Here is a 20864-nt window from a genome sequence, read left to right on the forward strand (position 1 = left end):
TACGTATGTTACGTGGACAGGATTAAGTTAACATTAAGACAAATGAAGAAAACTTAGTTAAACGTGTTTGTTGAATTAGGTTCACAAAGTAGAACAAAAGGACATCCATCATATGCTTTGGTTACACAATTAGTTACCAGTTACCACACACCATCAGATCAAATCCATAACAAATCTTCTTCTTCTTCCAAGCCCTCCGGATAAGTCTTGTGTCTTCACCGCCTTCTGTTGAGTGGTTTTGCTGAAGATGAAGTGCTAATTGTTGGTCTTTTAGCACCTGAGGCAAATCAAGAAAGATTCTATGACTCATGAGCAAACTGGCACTAAAGATCATACGCGTGTATAAGCAAGCATCTACTTCATATGATATTTCATATAAATCTAAGTAGGCTGTCACCTGATATGAGTGTAACTAGAAGCAGGCAGATTTGGTTTCTACGACACAAGTCAAAGAGTTGATGTATAGAGACATTACCTGTTAAAACCTTTGATGAGGAGCTAGTGGCAATTGACAGACGAGAAGGTCTGGTTTGGCCTGGTGGTTTCAAGGTCTGCTTCGGAATTTTTGATGGAAGAGTACTTCTGCTTTTAAAATCCCAAAACAAAACAAACATAAGAATCTGTATCTGCATTCGGATTGTTCTTTTTTATGTGTGCTAGTAAGAGGATACTAACCTGTCTTTTGGGTCGGTTTTCCCCATTTTCACTGATTTCTCAGGTTTCTCAGTGGTCATGTGTGCTTCAGGTTGTTCGGTTATTTCAAGAGGCTTAGCAGTTTCAGGGAAAAGAGTCAACTCCACCGCACTGGATATGGATCCATCAGTTTCTGTTCCCATTGAAAGACAACTATCAGAGATATCACTCAATCTGTCCTCAGAATCTGCATCTGCAAGGCCTACGAGTTCAACATCTTCATCATCAAAATCAAGTCCTTTTGCCCCGCCAGCAAATTTAGATGGTTCGTGAAAATCCTTTCGATGTTTACGTTCATCTGATGAATGTTGTGAACCAGAATCAGAATGCTTGCTACTATATTCGGAGCAGTTGTCAACATCTGAGTTTCCTCTTCCAAGTAAACCAGAGGCTTTTCCTCGACGAGCATTTGGTGAAGCTCCAATAGAATGTCGTCTAGGTGATGAAGGTCCCACCGACCTTAAATTGCTTAAACCACGTTTCAGGACTGTTGCATTATTACCTTTTAGCTTCTGAAAATTCTGAAGCTCTTCATCTTTTTTAGCAATTACATCCTTCAAATTCGATACCTGTTGATATGAATAGTTTTGTTCTCTTAACCTTTCTTGGCCAAAATTTAATGGAAAGATAGAAAAAGATACAAAATACAAACCTGTTCCATGAGTTGTCTTACATCTCTACCCTCTTTATTACTTTTTGCAGCACCTAACTCCACACCAGAAACCCTTTCCGCGAATTTCAATGTGCTTACGGTCTCAGCATATGAGTCTCCATCAGGATTGACTTGGACAAACATAAGAGTTTTGGCTTGTCCTCCTAAAAAACAAGAGAGTATAGTTAAGGGAACCAACCAAGAAACAAATTTATGCAATAGATATAACTAAAATATCAGTATCATCTTCAAAGAGTGATAATGGAATACCCAAGGAACTTTGAAGGACTTGAGTCAATTTGCTGTTTCTGTAGGGAACATGAGGGTTCTTGTGTGCTAAAGCAAAGATGACGTCTCCAAGGGCTGAGAGCGATTTGTTGATATGTTGAGCTTCCTTGAGCCTATCTCCGGTAGCCTCAGAGCGATCAACTCTTTCACTTCCCGCGAGATCAACTAAATGTAAACTACCACGCAAAACTGAGTCCGTTTCCACATCGACACCACGCACATGAACAGAAAGAACACTGGAGATAATAGCCAACATTGTTTAGTTATTTTAGACAATAACAGACGTAAATAATAAAATCTCAGGGAGAAAGTATACAAACCAGTGTGATCTACTGCTTCTTTCATTGAGAGCTGTAGCCCCTACGATTCTGTTCATTAATCCAATATTCATCAGCTCAAGCACATCTTCAGTTGATCTCACACAATGCATGCTTGCATCCGGGACTGCTAGCCCATTTGGTAAAGCAGTATTCCAAATCCCTAATGTATTGCAAGTTAAGGAAATCTAATATTGAACGCAGCCACAAAACATTAGTAAAACCTAAGAGCACTAGACCAATACCAATTTCCCTATGGAGCAGCAAATATATGTGCATGAATGTACCTATTCCAAAAAATATATTTAGTCACTGTATAAGAGTAAAGGATATCTTCGACTGGAGCCACCATCTGAAAGTATGTCACGAACTTGCTCGTTATATATCTCCACCATTTGAACACCAACTTCATACACGACAGTATTTTGTCTACTCTGAGTTAGGAGAAACAAATCATTCAAAGCTCTATAATTGACACCCCAATCTTCTTTTGAAGTGATGCTTGGCCCACTCTGTGTTAGCAAAAGAGAAATATGTCAGTTAGAAAAACTTATAATCCTTAGCTAAAGCATAGTATTAACAAAATCAAACTTTTCATTTACCATTGTATAAGTTTTACCAGAACCCGTCTGACCATAGGCAAATATACAAACATTGTAGCCATCTAGAATTGATCGAATTAATGGTCGAGTATCTAGGAAAACCTCCTCTGCATAGAAAAACAGACTCAGGAAATAAATAAGTATATTCTATAAAGAGTCCTTGACTAATTAACGTAGCTAATGCAGAAGAGATTAAGAGGGAAAGAAGTTTAAACCTTGAGTTGCCGCCTGACCGAAAACTTTGTTAAATTTAAACAACCTATGGCTATCTTTCCCTTGCTTAAAGGGATTTGCAACCACCATTTCACCATTCTCACCAATGTACTCTATACTTGTCTGTCTATTGTTTTGCCCTGGAAGGAATGGTCTAATCCGACAATAGACTCTAATATTTCCTAGATAGCAAGAGAAAGAACAAAAATCATTTCTTAAATGGTCTAATACAAACAAAGTACATTGACTAAAAGAGTTTTACCTTTCAATTCTTGCACTTCATTGTAGAGTCTTCGATTTTCTTCAAGGACCACATGGTAATTTTTAGCTGCATCAGCCACTCCTTTGAGCTTCAAACCTAAGAGAAATATTATAAATAAGAAACCGTGTACTCTGAAATGAATTCATTGAGGCCAAGCAGAAATGAATCTTACCATAGTAATTTAGATCCTCAAAGTATTTCCTCTGTGTCATTAATACTTCATGTTTTATAGATATGGAAGTAGCATTCAGCTCCTACAAAATTTCACAAATTCTATATCATCTAAATAACTAACATAGGTGACCAATGTTAACAAATACTATTTATAAAGTCAACCTGCAATGCTCCAGAATGGTTGTCTATAAAGTTTTGATAGATACATTCTTTTTTCTCCCATCTCTGAGATCTAGATTGGCACAGCTTCTCAAGTTCTTTCACCTTCCTACTGGAATCTACAACATGTAACTCAGCATCTTTTAACTTCTTCTCCAATTCGTCTCTAGTTTTTTGTGCTTTTGCTTCTAAATCCAAGCATTGGTTTTCATGTGTCTCTTTCACCACTTTGAGTTCCTGCTTCAGCTTGCGAATCTCAGCATCACTGCGCTCTTTTTCCTTTCTCATTCTCACCACATCCTTTTCTTCTGACCTTTCTCTCTCTTCTATTCTGTTTTTCTCAAGCTACAGTGCACAACCGCAAATACAACTATTAGAAAATCTGTAATAAATAAATCTAATACACAAGCCAAATGAAAAATGATGTATGAAGTCGCGTTATTAAGTACGAGGCTCACACACAATAGTTTTATGGTAGGATCTCTCAGACTGAACCTTTATCGAAATCTAGGACTGGTTTAGAGGCTATATTCCACAGGTAATATGTACAAAATTATGGGCCTAATGTAAACCAATTTTTCCAGATGCAAGAACGAAAGTAAAAGAAAAATATTTATTACCTTTATATGCTCCATACAGTTCGTAACAATCTACAACAACGAAAAATAGCAATACCAATCAGTATTCAGTACGTGAAATAGAAATAAAGTGAATAGAAATACTGGAACCAGAGACAATTGTACCTCGTTTTCCTTTGTTGTCCCAGCTGCCAAGGTTTCTAAGACCTTTATTCTTGACCTGTATTTTTCTTCACGTACCCTAAAGAGTATATTTTGCTGCACCAGTTTCATAAGCATATTTCATGACTTGGTCAGAAGGATGATATGTACATCACGAGAATAAATCAAGGAAGAAAGGACTTAAGGTGATCTTACGTTCTTTAGGTTATCAGCTTGAGTTGAGATTCTCTGTTCAATCACTTGCACAAGCGCGCTCAAGAGAGATGCCATAGCCTGAACAACACACGAAAAAAGAAAGGAGAGACATGATGGAGTAGAAGAGATATTCCATGAACTATGGAATGAAAATCTTGGTAAACACAGATAACATGAATCAATAGAAGGATGTTATGAGAATTGTGAAGCTCAGTCTTTCGCTTACATGAGACACATGTCCATTCATTTTCGTCATGCTCTCATCTAGAAGCTTATCCAGCATGTCAAACAGTGACCTAGTCGGAGCATTCTGCCAAGGAAATGCAATTTGAATCAGAAACAGAGGCAATAGCTAAAAGGTTGGACACAGTTGACTAAAATTATGTTGGAAAACTTTACTCGTAAACTGTTTGATTTAAGTAATTCCGAAATTTTAGCATCAGATATATCAATCTCAGATCCTTCCTTCGACTGGAATTCATCAGTAAAGTTGCGCTCATCCCCTCTCGAATCTGAGTGGTCTTCTGGCAGGCTCCATCGCCTCCTTGCAGATAGTGAATTCTTATCATAACTACCATCGGAAAAACTTGCTTTAAGCGCCTTAAGGGACTGTAAAACTGGCACCATATCGCCCTGTTTTTCATTTTTTTATTAGGATTCATAACTCAATAGAAAAACACAAGACAGGGCAGAGAAAATAAAAGATATGGGAGCAGAAATCATGCAATCTCATCATCAAAATAGCAAATCAGACAATAGCCATGACTAGAAAAAATGTTGCACCTAGAAGTGTCTACACCGAATTGGTTCGATTTATTATAGCAAAAGTGGCAACCCAACAACCACTTTATCAATATGACTTGGGATAATTCTATACAAACCAACATGTCTTTTCGAATTTAAGAAATGATTTCTTTTCCACGGAAACAAAGAATCATATCCAAGAAAACATAACAAACCTGTTCTATGTCTGAAACTTCGAACCTAGGCAGGGCCATTTCATCCATAGCAGTCAGAAACCGTTCAATTTTTATACTAGCAGGCTCAAAGCTGCCTCCCTACAGAATAACCAAAGAGAGTGAGTCTAGTGCAAAGTAAGGGAATAAGGACACATAATCAGAGGCTTAAAGAAATATATATATATATATATATATATATATATATATATAAGCCAAATGGTCATCAAAAATTGAAAAGTACCATTCTCATTGACCCAGGACTAAGCTGGTTTAAAAGGCTACATAATACAGTTCCATCCTTCAAGCATGCTCTCAGTTCATCCTCTGAAGCTTCCCATGGTAACTTTAAATAAGGAAGTGTCTCATTTAACCACTCCACCAAACTCTGATGACCTGCGGGTGAGATATTTAAGAAGAAATAGACAAAGAGTAAGAACAAAAACCATCATCCCATTTCCTTACACCTAATAATACGAAATACGATCTTAAAGTTTCATTTATGCCATGACTACGTTGTAATTTTAAAAAATCGACTCAATTCAAGATAATCAATCGTACTTTTCCATAGTCCCTAATCACTCACTCAAGTTCTTTCAAAACAACGAAAAGATTTAAATGAATTAGCATTAGGAAAGGTAAACAGCAAACAAGTGAGTAGATAACATTACCTTTCTTATTATCATCATTCATGCTTTCACGGCTTTCTGATCCATCGAAACTCAGAATGCTAGATCCATCTGATCGAACATAGACACCATTCATATTGGCGTCCTGTCCCAGACGACTGCTCATTCAACTCAGAGATTACGCAGCTCCCAGAATTATAGTAGTGATAAAAGACCCTGAACCAGGAAGCCAACAACGAAGTAAGCTGTCAATGTTAATTGTCTATACTTCCTAAGCCATGGTAACCTTACTTCATCATTCTACACCAAAACCCACCCCTACGATAAAAATGCCCTATCAAATGCTTTCAATTTCAGGTAACGCAAGTTTCCAAATTAAAGAGATAAAAGTTAGTTCCCACCAAGATTTCAACATCTCGCATAGCGAATATAGCCACAATGTCGACAAAATCAACCAACAAAATCAGCTCAAAATCACGCAGATCCAATCAAAAACCCTAAGAAAACCATCTACCCCTTTATAACACAGAGACGAAGGCCCCAAGAAAAAAAAACACGATACGAACCTAAAACGCCATGAGAAAGAAAGGTTGTAGATAAACCTCTAGAGAAGTGTAGACAGACGAAGGAGAACAGGCGGAGTGAAATATCTACGAAGGAAAAAAAAAATCAGAAATTTCACGGCGAGAAATTGGAGGCGGAAGTTTGAATCCCTTCGTCGCCGGAAGAGAAGAAATTTCGAAATTTTTTCCCAGTCGCACGATTTTGCTCTCACTGTTCCCCCTTTTTCTCTCTAATTTTATTTCTTTTTATATTTATTTTTTATTTTAGATTCCGAGAAAAACAAACAATTGCTAATTGGGGTTCGATTTCGAACTTCGAAAAAAGAAACAAAAACCAAAAAAAAAAAAAAAAGTTTTTTTTGTCTACTTTGGAAATTAAAGTAATTATAAATATGTTTTTGATTTTGCTTTACGCTATGTATGTATATAGTCTTGGTGGGCCCTACCCTCGTACTATAGAGAAATAAGGTTTCCCTTTTCCCCAACTTCCCGCTTTTTCCCATCCAAATTTTTTTTATTATTGTTTTTTCTGAAACTGGATTTCATCTTTCGGCCCACTTTAGCCCAATTGAAGGCCCGGACTAACGGAACCCATCCTACCATTACCAATATTTAAAGTGTGCCTAATCTTATAATTTTTCGTGTAGACTCTACATAGTATAATCTTAATTATCCATGCTGAATAAGCTTTCTTCTTCTCTTTTTTTAAGAAAATATTTATGCTATATAATTTTGTTTGCTAAAAATAACAATTTATGAAAACGAAGTTACTATAAACGAGTTAGTACGTAGTTACCAAATATTTTAAAGAATATACTCAAGAAAACAAATTATCGAGTTGGAGGTTTATTATTAGATAAAAATGATCTAGTTTGTCTAAAAGCTCATCATTTCAGTTTAAAAACATAATAATAAGAGAAATAATAGAATTTATATGATCACATATTATGAAACATCGAACTCCACCATAAATACTATAGATGTGGAGTGTCCATTGGGAAAATATGAGGTCTGAGTCCGACTCTGTCCAACCTAATTTATATGTATAGGATCAAAAACCAGTCATTTAGATTTTTGTTTAGTTTATGTTTTCCATACCGTTTATATGCCAATTAAGTTGAAAAATAACTAAAGAAGTATGTACGGACGTTCAGTCTCATCACAAAAAAAAACAGGTCAAAAGGAAAACGAAAGAATTATCTTTGGATCTGTTCGAGCTTATAGTTATATTATATACCACAACAAAAGTTGGATTGGCGTGATTTAAACATACACGTATATAATGTACGTATATAGCCATAACGCCATGTGCATGATTCTATTTTTGCCATGTTCATGCGTGGCTCCACTATGATCATCCATAGAACGTGGAAAATAGTGGTCGAGTAAATAATGAATACAAAATATAATTTTTAATGTGATAAAAAGCAAGAAAATGTGGTTAAGTACTACACCATATCAGAGTAGTAGGTCGTAATATTGATCAAATCATGAATGATGAATTCAGAATTTTATTTGACCACACACGTGGACAATAATAACTTTTACGGAATTGAACTTGGCCTAGCTGTTTTCAATTTCCTTATTAATTTTAAAATATATTTAGCTTTTTATTTTAAGTTGGATAAAATGTTAGAACATACCTCTCTTATGTAAACTATATACCATTTGTTATCGAAACTGCGTCGTAATCCTCATCATCCTTTCATAACTTTGTGTTTTTTTTTTTGTTAACTTTAAATTGAAACGAAACGCAACTTATCAAAATAGATAACTAAACCAAGTATTATCTAACCACCATAAATCAAATTTTTTGGTTGATGGAAACAAAACTCAAAAATCCGAAACACTAATGAAATAAAATCTAACTTTAACACGTATAGCATCATATATATATGTACATTCAAAAGGAGATCTGTTACGCAAATAGACAATATATAAGACAATGACAGAAGAAAGATCATACATAATGATTACGTGAGAGGTACTATTCAAACGTGGATCTGATTTCTGATACTCCTCTAAAAAAATATCGAATATACAGGTCTCATACTCGTTTACAAGCAAAGCTTAAAGGTTAAGGGAGTTATTTTTTTGATATGTATTTGGTTGGTTTTATAATTTATGATGATGGAATCATAGAGGAGTGGCTCGCGCTGACAAAGTTATTAATGCTAAATTAAATAAACTGGACCCCAAAAAAATGGACTGTTCGATCGCTTTTTTTGTTATTAACAGTGTATTCTGTTCCATGCTATTAATGCGATGCGAGCATCTCTTTCAACTTTATTTTTTAAAAATATTTTTCTTCACATTTTTTTATATATTCTATTGTGTATATAATTTTTTGTTTCTTTCACTAGTTGGTGATTGATTGTTAATGACTTAATGTGTAACAAAATAAGTGTATATTTTTCAGTTGCCTTTCTTTTTTTTTTCTCTACGGCATTTGTAGAATTAGTAAATTTTATAGTCAAATCGTATATAGTACACAGAAGTCAAAATGATCCTTCTCGAGCGGAGACTAATAGTCTAATAGGTTCCAGAAATGTGTGCGTGTGTTCACGGCGACCACAGAGTACAAATTAAACTAGATGACAATTTTTAGGAAAAATATAAAAAAGCTTAAAAATATACGGACGCATAAACAATAAAAACTGCATCATAATCATACAATAAATACATGAAATAAACAATGTTTTACTCCCTTTTTCAACGTACAGACACGACAAGTAGTCCTAGTTAGCAGTGATCATTTTGGGAGATGCGAAGATTTGTTTATTACTTACAAGCATGCACATAGCTTATGATAATAATGACTCTTGGTTTCTTCTTTATTAATCATCTCACTTAAATACTACAGTATCATTCTTTGTTTTCGTGATTTTGATCAACATAACGTTAATTATAATTAGTCTCTCTCTACCATTAGAAGTCAAAAGAAACATAAAACAATACTAAACCCTTCCATTATTATCTTTAGATCCAAATTTCACTTGTTCCTTTCATAACTCTATTGTTTGACTCCATATATATAGTTTACGAGTTTGCGATCAAACTGAAGGTGGAAGTACTTCCAAAGATTCGAAAACAATGTAGAATATACTCAAAGAATATATATTGTTTTTTTAGTTAAACCATGCAAAGTATTTTGTAGTCAATATATACCACAAGCTTGTTTGTCTGTATAGGAGAGCTCCTCGAGGCATAACATTAATTTCATGTCCTTCATGTCTCACCATTAGGATTTGCTCTATCCAAAAAAAAACAATAAAATCTTCCTGAATTTATAGGGGAACACACAAGTCAAGTAACTCAAAGGAAATTACTACAGAGGAAGTTACTTAATTATGATTCATTAGATAAATGTAAAAATAACATATGATAGATGTTACTTGTGATGAACTTTCACTGCATTCGTAACATTTCCATAATTTACTAAAACAGTAATTTTTTATCTTCAGAAAAACGTAAGCAAATGAAGAGAAGATTGAATGCATGAACATGAACCTCGTAAAAAGGTTTGTATAAGTTGGCTACTTTTACTTTTGATTTTCCATAACAAGAAATTGAAAAGAAGATACATATCTTTGTGACCACAATGACTACTTGAATAGACTCTCTTGTTTAATGTTTTTGTTAAGACTTAACAACCAACACATCCAAATATATAATATATCTAATTATCATAAGATATGGAAAAAATCACAATTAATAATGCTAATCGTCTATATTTATATAGAAAAGAAAACTAAAACTGATAGAATTAAAAGTGAACTACATTTGATAGAGCCATACTTGACTTATTTCATTTGTGGACCATAGAAGGAGAAAGAAGTAGTGTAGTTGAATTTGTCGAAGAAAGAAAAAGAAAAAATCCAAAAAGAGTGGTGCTTGGAACACCGTATTTAAAAGGGTTAGTAGATACACTCTACTTTGTGTTCAAAAAAAAAAAAAAAAAAAAAAAGATACACTCTACTTTTGTTTGTTTTTTTTTACCACTCAATTATTTTAAAATCGTTATTTGTAAAATTTTCCTCGTAAAATTCAGTGTTCTGTGATACTAATATACAGGGTACACACACATACACACATACACACGATACACCTAATAAGTATCCATAAAGAGATTCCGACACCGTCCTTTTCTCTCGACTCAAAGCTCAATTCAACCACACCAAATAGTAACTTCAAAATCACAAAATATTTAATCATTTTCCCATTATAGAAGGTTATAAAAAAAAAAATCCTGAGTTTTGTTGTCTTCTTCTTTCTTCCTGAGGAAACCAAACCCATGTCATGTAAAAATCGTTAACTCATGACTCATACATATCCTTTATCCCTTCTGTTTGTCTTAAGTTTGGAACTGATCTTTGTGTTTTATTTTGTTACATAGGGATGAAGAAACAATGACTACCGTAGAAAACAGAACAGTGCTGGGGAATCTAAAGAAACAGCTTGCAGTTTCAGTTCGAAACATTCAATGGAGTTATGGAATCTTCTGGTCTGTCTCTGCTTCTCAACCAGGGTACAATACAATATATCTCCTAATCTTTTATCCTTAAAATTTAACTTTTTCTGATAGTACTTTTTTTTTTTTCTTTTTTCCTGCTGAGACATTTATTTTTATTTTCTTGATTAATCTGATTTTGGTGTTCTTGATTTTGAAATCTTTTTTTTTTCTTGGATTATATAAATAATGAAAGAGTGTTGGAGTGGGGAGATGGATATTACAATGGAGACATTAAGACAAGGAAGACGATTCAAGCAGCTGAAGTCAAAGTTGACCAGTTGGGTCTTGAGAGAAGTGAGCAGCTTAGAGAGCTTTACGAATCTCTCTCCCTCGCTGAATCCTCAGCTTCCGGTGGTTCTCAGGTCACTCGACGAGCTTCCGCCGCCGCGCTCTCGCCGGAAGACCTCACCGACACCGAGTGGTACTACCTAGTCTGCATGTCTTTCGTCTTCAACATCGGTGAAGGGTAATTCCGTCTTTTACATAATCCATCTTTATAAATACAGTATACTCCTTTCAATTTGTTATTTTTATATTTTTACTTATGACTTTTAGAACTTTTAAAAATAATTAATATAATTATGTCAATAAAACTTATTATAATATTGAGGAAAAGATATACTCTTTTGTATTTAATAAATGTAAACTATATCAAAACAGTGTCCTTTATATTACAAGGGTGAGTATTTTTATTTTGTCTCAATAAAAAGACAAGAACACCCTTTATTAGCTTGTCGCCTCCAATTCTCGTCTTTCATGGGAACGTACTCCGACATCTCCGAGTTTAATTGTCATCAGAAAAACAAAAAACAAACATTTTTAGCAAAATTTATTAATGTTTTGTGTGTTTTTGAAGCGTAACATTTTTTTAATCTTATATTTCGAAAAACAAATAAATTTTTAATTCTAAGTTTTAACTTTTAAAGGGTATTTTTGTCATCTACTGTAGAATCCCCGGAGGGGCATTATCCAACGGAGAACCGATATGGCTTTGTAACGCTCAAACCGCTGATAGCAAAGTCTTTACTCGCTCTCTTCTCGCTAAAGTAAGTTTTGCATAATTTTCTGCCGTTATAAACGCTAACGCTATAACTGAAAACGCTTTTTTTTTTTGTGTGTGGCGTTTTTGTCTCCTTAAAGAGTGCTTCGCTTCAGACAGTTGTTTGCTTCCCGTTTCTTGGAGGAGTCCTTGAGATCGGCACCACCGAACATGTAAGCAAATAAGTAGTACGGAAACACATCCCATCATGCACACCAAGACATTTAAATTCTCCGACCATTTTAATCAATTTTGTCATAAAGCTGTAACATTTAATGTTATAGGTTTAATTGATTTTTATAAAAGTTAAAAGGGCTTTTTAAAAATTATTTTTTTGGTTATTTTAGATTACAGAGGACTTGAACGTGATACAATGCGTGAAGACAATGTTCCTTGAAGCTCCTCCTTATGCTACAATATCGACGAGATCGGATTATCAAGAAGTTTTTGATCCTTTAAGCGATGATAAATACATTCCAGTGTTTGCAACTGAAGTTTTCCCGACACCGTCTACGAGCGAGTTTGAGCAAGAACCAGAGGATCATGATTCATTCATCAACGATGGTGGTGCGTCTCAGGTTCAAAGCTGGCAGTTTGTGGGTGAAGAACTCAGTAACTGTGTTCACCAATCGCTTAACTCTAGCGATTGCGTTTCTCAGACATTTGTTGGAACAACCGGGAGAGTTGCTTGTGATCCAAGGAAGGGTAGGGTTCAACGGTTAGGTCAGATTCAAGAACAGAGTATTCATGTAAATATGGACGACGATGTCCATTACCAAGGCGTGATCTCGACTATTTTCAAAACGACGCATCAGCTAATCCTTGGACCGCAGTTTCAAAACTTTGATAAGAGATCTAGCTTCACAAGGTGGAAGCGATCGTCATCTGTGAAAACATCGGGAGAGAAATCGCAGAAGATGATAAAGAAGATACTCTTCGAGGTTCCACTGATGAACAAGAAAGAGGGGTTGTTACCGGACACACCAGAGGAAACCGGGAACCATGCGTTGTGCGAGAAGAAACGACGCGAGAAGTTGAATGAACGGTTCATGACATTGAGATCTATCGTTCCTTCAATTAGTAAGGTATACCGATTCGAACAAATCAGTTTCAGTAACGTTTCATGCTTACTAGGATATTGTTAAAAACACTGTTTTGAATGAACTAATCTTGAGTCTCTTACGGATTCTACAGATTGATAAAGTGTCAATTCTTGATGATACGATTGAGTATCTTCAAGAACTGCAAAAACGGGTTCAAGAATTGGAGTCTTGCAGAGAATCTGCCGATACAGAGACGCGAATGAAGATGATGAAGAGGAAGAAACCAGAGGATGAGGACGAAAGAGCATCAGCGAATTGTATGAACAGCAAGAGGAAGGGGAGTGATGTGAATGTAGGAGAAGATGAACCGGTTGATACGGGTTATGCTGGTTTAACCGATAACTTAAGGATTAGTTCACTCGGTAACGAGGTGGTTATTGAGCTTAGATGTGCTTGGAGAGAAGGAATATTGCTTGAGATAATGGATGTGATTAGTGATCTCAACTTGGATTCTCACTCGGTTCAGTCGTCAACCGGAGACGGTTTACTCTGCTTAAACGTCAATTGCAAGGTACAATTATTAACCCTAGTAATTTAGGTTACTTAACCGGAATATTAGTAAACATAACTTTGATATACTGTATATGGTTTAATGTTGATTGCAGCATAAAGGGACAAAAATGGCCACGACAGGAATGATCCAAGAGGCACTTCAAAGGGTTGCATGGATATGTTAAGGTCTCACGGTTTAGATTGACAAAATTAGTTTTTTTTCTCCGGTTTTGGTTTTCCAACCTTCGGTATTCAGTGATTCTAACCGACTTTTGTGATTTAAATTTTTTTGGAAGATCCTTTAGAATTCTTGTAACATTTTGGCTCAACGTAGGAGAAGACAATAAGAAATTAAGTTATGCAAAGTGAACCACTCGGTAGTTCGTGCAAATCCATTTTTAAATGGGAAAATTAACTAAGAATTTTTTTGGTGAACAGAAGTAAAAGTATAGACTGAATAGTTTGTGATCAGTTTAAAGTTCGGCTAATACATTATAGTTACATCTAAATAGATAGAAAGTCAGATTTCAAACACACTATACTACATCTCACAATTCAGATATTCTCTAGACTCTACCTATTTTAGAAAAGTTAAATGTAAAAAAAAAGTTAAAAATATATTTAGAAAAGTTAAAGATGGAATTGGTGGTCAAAAGCTGGTATAAAGTGTGTTTCACAAAATACACTGCCTTATTGAAAAGAAGTAATGTCATTTCAAATAATTGTGTGTATCTAACGCCACTGAGAACTTCAACTTGTGTTACCAATTTTACATTAACTTTGATTTCAAACAAATAATGGAAGAGAATTGTAAACACAAGGAGGATTTGGAGTACCTCTTTTGGATTTGTTATGGTAGCATCAAAATGACTCTCTAGTTTTAGTAAAGAGATTAGCTTTGTTGAAAATACATAACGTTGCGTTAGAAAATTGGGTTGAGCAATTCCTTGATTTAGAACGAAAATTAAATGAGAGTGGAAGTTTTTTAATGAGATTGGTTGGGCATGCATGGTAGGTGGCCATTAAGTAGATCCATGGATTTGTGAAGTTAAGATTTAGAAGATACAAACTAGATTTGAATACCGACGATTGAAATGAAAAGAGACTACTTTAACTTACTTTTTCTGAGTTTTTGTAATGCACTATGGAGTCACTAGTTCATATCCTTCAAAGATGCACCTGAAAAAGGCGATAAAAATATGTAGTGCTATGGAAAAGCAAGGAGAGGAAGAAGAGAATAAACATGTTGTAGAAATGTACAAAACACAACTATAGTGTATTAGTGTCTATACAAGTCCAGGCTGTCCAGCTATGTTACATTATGTATAAGTCTCATATATCATGTGTTATGTGTAATGTATAACTGTAAATCCATTTGTAGATAGTGTATAAATCTGAATATAATATATATAAATTCCATATATTTATAGTAACATTTTTTAAGTATATTTTGGTTTATGCCCTTTAAATTTTACTTATTATTTTTTTACAACATTAACCCCTAAAACAATTCCATAAATAAGAGAAATTCAAATAATAAACTTTCTAAATTGACCAACATTTGTTACATTTATTGCCATAAAATCTTAATAACATCTATACATTCCGATTTTCCAAAAACAACTCTACCCATTAAAGTTTTAACCCATTAAATCTCCAAAACTATTTTATGGATGCTAGAATCTCTCAAATTTAAATGATATACAACAGATTTTCCATAACAAAAGTTTATAATCTTCATAATTATATTAACATTAATAAATTTCCTAAACCAAAAATTCAATTATAAAATATCACATTAAATATGTTGAAAACCCCCCATCTAATTTGGTTTATTTTTTATTTTTTGAGGAAGTACCAAAAAAAATAAAATTCTATTAATTATTATAAACTATATATATTGACATGGAAAAATTATAAACTATAAAAATATGCTAATTTGGTAAAACAATTAAACATAGTTAAACTTGATAAAACAACTTATTTTGATTATTTTTTTTACGCAAAAACTTATTTTGATTTTGGTGAGACGGATTGGCATTAATCCCATATAGAGAGAGTTAAGTGGAATTGTTTTTTTTTTCTAACTACTTTTAGATGTGTACCAGGAGATAAATGTATTACTAGACTATACATATACCTCACGGGTTAAAACCTTGAAAACACTATAAAAATCCTATACTTTGAATACTTATATCAAATACTTGTAAAATTTTATATTTTTAAAATTAATAAAATAACAAATAAATAAAATAAAAATTTTTAATTTTTAAAATTAAAAATATTGTCCTGCGGTGTACCACGGGCTAAATCCTAGTATCATTTATAAGGTTAAAACAATTGATTTGGCCACCTGTCACCAAAGTGCACTTATCTTTTCGGTCAAGTATCCTGTGAGAACTCCAAAGTTAAACATGCTTGAACTTTAGTAGATTTAGGATGGATGACCTTCCGAGAAGTGATTGTCGGAACTGTGTAAGTAAGGATAAACACAAAGAAAGATCATATGATTATTTGTAGGGACGGTAAACAAATCTTTAAAGCCTCCCAAACGTAGCAAACCTACCGTCGGATATGGGTGGGCTCACAGGCCTAGTGAAAGGACATGAGGCCCATTTAAAGAAGGTACGCTCATGGATTGGGAGTGGACATGAGGCCCACTAAGCAAGGTGACGGTCATGACATTACAAGATTGAAACATTTTCTTATAGTCATAGAAATCTACATCAAGATATATTCATGATTATTACGTTCAATAAAACTTTCCCTTAGCACAAACAACATGTGTAAGAAAATCTCACAACATCTAGGAAATGTGATCGTTTCCAAACACCAAAAAAATCATTCTTAATTGACTTCATTTACAACAAAAAAAATTCCGACCAAAGAAAAGATAATTTATTTATATTGTAATTTTTAAGAAGAATTTACGTCGAAAGTTTATATCGATTATTTAGCATAGAATAATATTTCATCTTAATTCCCATAAATACCTTATGTATTATGCAATTTCATTAAATTTTGTAATTGTTACACCCTTGTTTTCTCACAATATCTTATTTTTCACCATTCAACATACATATTAGATTGTGTGACATGTTTGATCCACAATTGTTCTACTTGAACGGCTTAACTCGTCTTATTTGCATCACTTGATTTGCTATTTAATCCACAATTATTCTTAATTCATATACGTAAAAAACTTTTATGGATTAGATACATTATCAATACCACTTTATTCATAAAAATAAAATTTCAGCCATACAATATTTGTAAAATTTCGTAAATTATAATATTATGCCATATTTATTATATTTAATATTTAACATTTGTTCTGCTCATGCCACACCTTTTTGGATATTATTTTTTCTCCGCTCTTGCCGCACTTGAGCTTCATTTTCCTTTCTCATATGTTTGTTTTGGAGCGCATGATCTATTGTCACCATTTAAAAATTACTTATAAATCTAACCATCTACTAATATATCTTGTTTTCTCAAGAAACAAAACAATCAATATGATGTATAACTACACTACAATAACAGATTTTTGTATAACACTTTCAGGATAATATAAAGTACATCGATATTAAGTTAGCTATTATTTACATTATAATGCAAATTGACTTGCCACTAATTTAGTTAAGAAACACATGAAATCCATCAAAACTACCATTATTCAACCAAAAAAATTAGTTAAATAGAGTTATTAAAAAAATAAAAACTAATGAGAGATAATTTAGAAAAGAAAACTCACTCTACATTCAAAATAAATTTGGTACCATTCCAATACAACTCGATGAGATCGCCTAATTTGAAACCTTTTTTTATTTACGATATCTTTCCATCTATTCTGCAAATTATAATTTCCTTTGTATTCGTGAAAGGTAACCCTATATGATATGGCATTATTATCAAGGACTTCCACTTGAATACCATTTTAAGGTATTGTAGTTTTCATTTTTTTTAATACGTTTCTGCAACTATTTCTGGGTAAAGTCAAACGACTCTTATAAGAAACATCGCTCTTTGTTAGGTTTTTTGATATTTTTATCAACATATTTGGATCTATTTAACTAATCTTCTCACCTCACTGAAAATAGAACTAAAAATGATTTTAAGAAAATGAGATTATTGAAAAGTTTAAAGACTAAAAGCTCTTAATATTTATATACATATCTTATCCAAAAATAATGCTTTTAAACTTTTTTTATAATATTAATTTTCTTCAAAATAAACTCCTAAACTTAGTAAATTATATGGATATGCATATGATATTTTTCTAAATTTACTAATTTGTATATGAAACCAATTATATATTTCCCTTATGCTAAATTATGTTTACAAGCACTTCTTTTAGTCCTTACTTTTTTTATTTAAAAAGTATATCTAGTACAATTTTATTAAGAGATTAACTACATTAGTATGATTAAAATTCTCTTTCTCAAAACTTCGAATTTTCTTATTTGATACATTATACATTTGTCATCTATACATGTAGTTTTTTCCTACAATAGGTTCAACAATCTAACCTTTAAAATCTCTAATAACAATTAGAAAATCTAGTAATTAATTGACATCAGGATTTATTATAATCATTTTTCGTTAAAAGTAAAAAAAATCACACTATAAAATTTGTCATACATTAAGTATATTAATTAGCAACAAATGCAAAATTATCAATATCATAATACTAAATTGACTATATTAAAGTTCACCATTAATGGAAAGAAAAATTAATCAAATGACCATTAATTTTCTTATTAAGAAAATAATCCTACATCTTTTTTTCTTTTCTTTTTCAATAATTCATGAAAGTCTAGAAGTATGTATTGGAAAAATATAACATTTCCGGACAGCCTAATGTATTGTCTTATATAGATGAGTTTGACTTTAAAAAAAATAATCTAACATGTAGCCAATTACACACACACAAGTAACAATAAACATAGTTAACTTTTTTTGTTGTCCCATAAAAAATGTAACTTTGATATACAAACCAAGATAAAAAGTAATTCATTTAGAGTTATGATTTTTTTTGGTCACAAGGCTCAGCTATGAAATCTACATCAAGATATATTTATGATTATTACGTTCAATGTAACTTTCTCATAGCACAAACAACAACATGTGTGAGAAAATCTCACAACATCTAGGAAATGTGATCGTTTCCAAACATCAAAGAAATCATTCTTAATTAACTTTATTTACAACAAAAAAATTCCGACCAAATAAAAGATAATTTATTTACATTGTAATTTTTAAGAAGAATTACGTCGAAAGTTTATATCGATTATTTAGCATAGAATTATATTTCATCGTAATTCCCATAAAAGTCTAATGTACTACGCAATTTCATTGAATTCTGTAATCGCTACACCCTTGTTTTCTCACAATATTTTAGTTTTCACCATTCAACATACATTTTGGACTGTGTGACATGTTTGATCCACAATTGTTCTACTTGAACAGCTTGACCCGTCTCATTTGTATCACTTGATTTGCCATTTAATCCATAATTATTCTTAATTCATATACGTAAATAAATTTTATGGATTAGATACATTATCAATACCACTTTATTCATAAAAATGAAATTTCAGCCATACAATATTTGTAATATTTCATAAATTATAATATTATACCATATTTATTATATTTAATATTTAAAATTTGTTCCGCTCATCCCACAGTTTTTTTGCATATTATTTTTTCTCCGCTCCTATCGCACTTGAGCTGGATTCTCCTTTTTCATATGTTTGTTCTGGAGCGCATGATCTATTATCACCATTTAAAACTTAGTTATATATCTAACCATCTACTAATATATCTCGTTTTCTACAAGAAAAGAAACAATCAATATGATCTATAACTACACCACAATAACATATTTCTGTATAACACTTTTAGGATAATATAAAGTACAGTGATATTAACTAAGCTATTATTTCTATTATAATGCAAATTGACTTGCCACTAATTCAGTTAAGAAACACATGAAACCTAATCAAAACTACCAATATTCAACCTAAAAAATTAGTTAAATAGAGTTATTAAAAAATATATAAACTAATGAGAGATAATTTAGAAAAGAAAACTCACTGTACAATCAAAATAAATTGGGTACCATCCCAATATAACTCGATGAAATCGCCTGATTTGAGACTTTTTTTATTTATGATATCTTTCCATCCATTCCGCAAATGATAAATATTGTTGTGTTCATGAAAGGTAACCGTATACGATTTGGCATTATTATCAAGGACTTCCACTTGAATACCATTTTGAGGTATTGTAGTTTTCATTTTATTTAATAGGTTTATGCAACTATCTTTGGGTAAAAGCAAACGACCATAATTAGAAACATCGGTATCTGTTAGGTATTTTGATATTTTTATCATATCTATTTAACTAATCTTCTCACGTAACTGAAAATATAAGTAAAAATGATTTTTAAAAAATGAGATTGTTGAGGAGTTTGAAGACTTAAAGCTCATAATATTTATATACATATCTTAGCCAAAAATACTGCTTTTAAACTTTTTTAATAATATTGATTTTCTTCAAAATAAAACCCTAAACTTAGTAAACTATATGGATATGCATATGATATTTTCTAAATTTACTAATTTGTATATGAAACCAATTATATATTTCCCTTTTTATTATGCTAAATTATATTTGCAAGCACTTCTTTTAGTCCATACTTTTTTTTATTTAAAAAGTATATCTAGTACAATATTATTAAGAGATTAACTACATTAATATGATTAAATTCTCTTACTCAAAACCTTGAATTTGCTTATTTGATATCTTATACATTTGTCATCTATACATGTAGCTTTTTTCTACAATAGCTTCAACAATCTTTAACCTTTATTAATTTTGAACTTTAAAATCCCTTATAAAAATAAGAAAATCTAGTAATTGATTGACATCAGGATTTATTATAATCATTTTTTTTTAAAAAGTAAAAAAATCACACAATAAAATTTGTCATACATTAAGTATATTAATTAGCAACAAATGCAAAATTATCAATATCATAATACTATATTGACTATATTAAAGTTTATTGGTCAATTCACCATTAATGGAAAGAAAAATTAATCAAATGACCATTAATTTTCTTATTATAAAAATAATCCTACATCTTTTTTTTGTTTCTTTTTCAATAATTCATGAAAGTTTAGAAGTATGTATTGGAAAAATATAATATTTTCGGACAGCCTAATATATTGTCTTATATAAGATGAGTTTGACTTTTTTAAAAATAA

General features: G+C 32.2%; 2 protein-coding genes and 2 long non-coding RNA genes across 7 annotated transcripts; 1 reads left to right on the forward strand and 3 right to left on the reverse strand.

Moving 5' to 3' along the window:
• Positions 1–8: 8 nt before the first annotated feature.
• On the reverse strand, positions 9–6877 carry LOC104716081 (kinesin-like protein KIN-14J). 4 transcript variants are annotated; one of them, XM_087464236.1, is made up of 21 exons: positions 6447–6877; positions 5923–6096; positions 5496–5647; positions 5255–5353; positions 4695–4928; positions 4522–4605; positions 4296–4373; positions 4104–4196; positions 3981–4010; positions 3364–3705; positions 3200–3281; positions 3028–3123; positions 2768–2947; positions 2553–2659; positions 2284–2462; positions 1954–2118; positions 1616–1869; positions 1346–1509; positions 676–1262; positions 476–582; positions 9–277 (listed from the first exon to the last, which is right to left on the reverse strand). In XM_087464236.1, the coding sequence occupies exons 2-21, from the start codon at positions 6044–6046 to the stop codon at positions 216–218; spliced, it is 3219 nt and encodes a 1072-aa protein (XP_087320362.1). In that variant the 5' UTR covers positions 6047–6096; positions 6447–6877; the 3' UTR covers positions 9–215. The 4 variants fall into 4 exon arrangements, with proteins under 4 accessions (XP_087320362.1, XP_087320363.1, XP_087320360.1 ...); XM_087464237.1 differs by having other exon boundaries at positions 6483–6871; XM_087464234.1 differs by having other exon boundaries at positions 476–585; positions 6447–6837.
• Positions 6878–10381: 3504 nt separating this feature from the next.
• On the forward strand, positions 10382–13955 carry LOC104714717 (transcription factor EGL1). The gene is made up of 8 exons (XM_010432167.3): positions 10382–10744; positions 10840–10971; positions 11150–11422; positions 11906–12002; positions 12097–12168; positions 12343–13080; positions 13190–13609; positions 13704–13955. Coding segments are annotated over exons 1-8 (1806 nt in total). The 5' UTR covers positions 10382–10742; the 3' UTR covers positions 13776–13955.
• Positions 13956–16746: 2791 nt separating this feature from the next.
• LOC147939414 (uncharacterized) lies at positions 16747–17713 on the reverse strand. The gene is made up of 2 exons (XR_015565525.1): positions 17345–17713; positions 16747–17023 (listed from the first exon to the last, which is right to left on the reverse strand). It is a non-coding gene; the product is annotated as an uncharacterized LOC147939414 (long non-coding RNA).
• A 1437-nt stretch (positions 17714–19150) lies between these two features.
• Positions 19151–20067, reverse strand: LOC147939415 (uncharacterized). The gene is made up of 2 exons (XR_015565597.1): positions 19690–20067; positions 19151–19365 (listed from the first exon to the last, which is right to left on the reverse strand). It is a non-coding gene; the product is annotated as an uncharacterized LOC147939415 (long non-coding RNA).
• Between the last annotated feature and the right edge of the window lie 797 nt (positions 20068–20864).

The sequence above is a fragment of the Camelina sativa genome, chromosome 9 (assembly GCF_030686135.1).
Source record: "Camelina sativa cultivar CO46 ecotype springtype chromosome 9, ASM3068613v1".
NCBI classification, from domain to species: domain Eukaryota; kingdom Viridiplantae; phylum Streptophyta; class Magnoliopsida; order Brassicales; family Brassicaceae; genus Camelina; species Camelina sativa.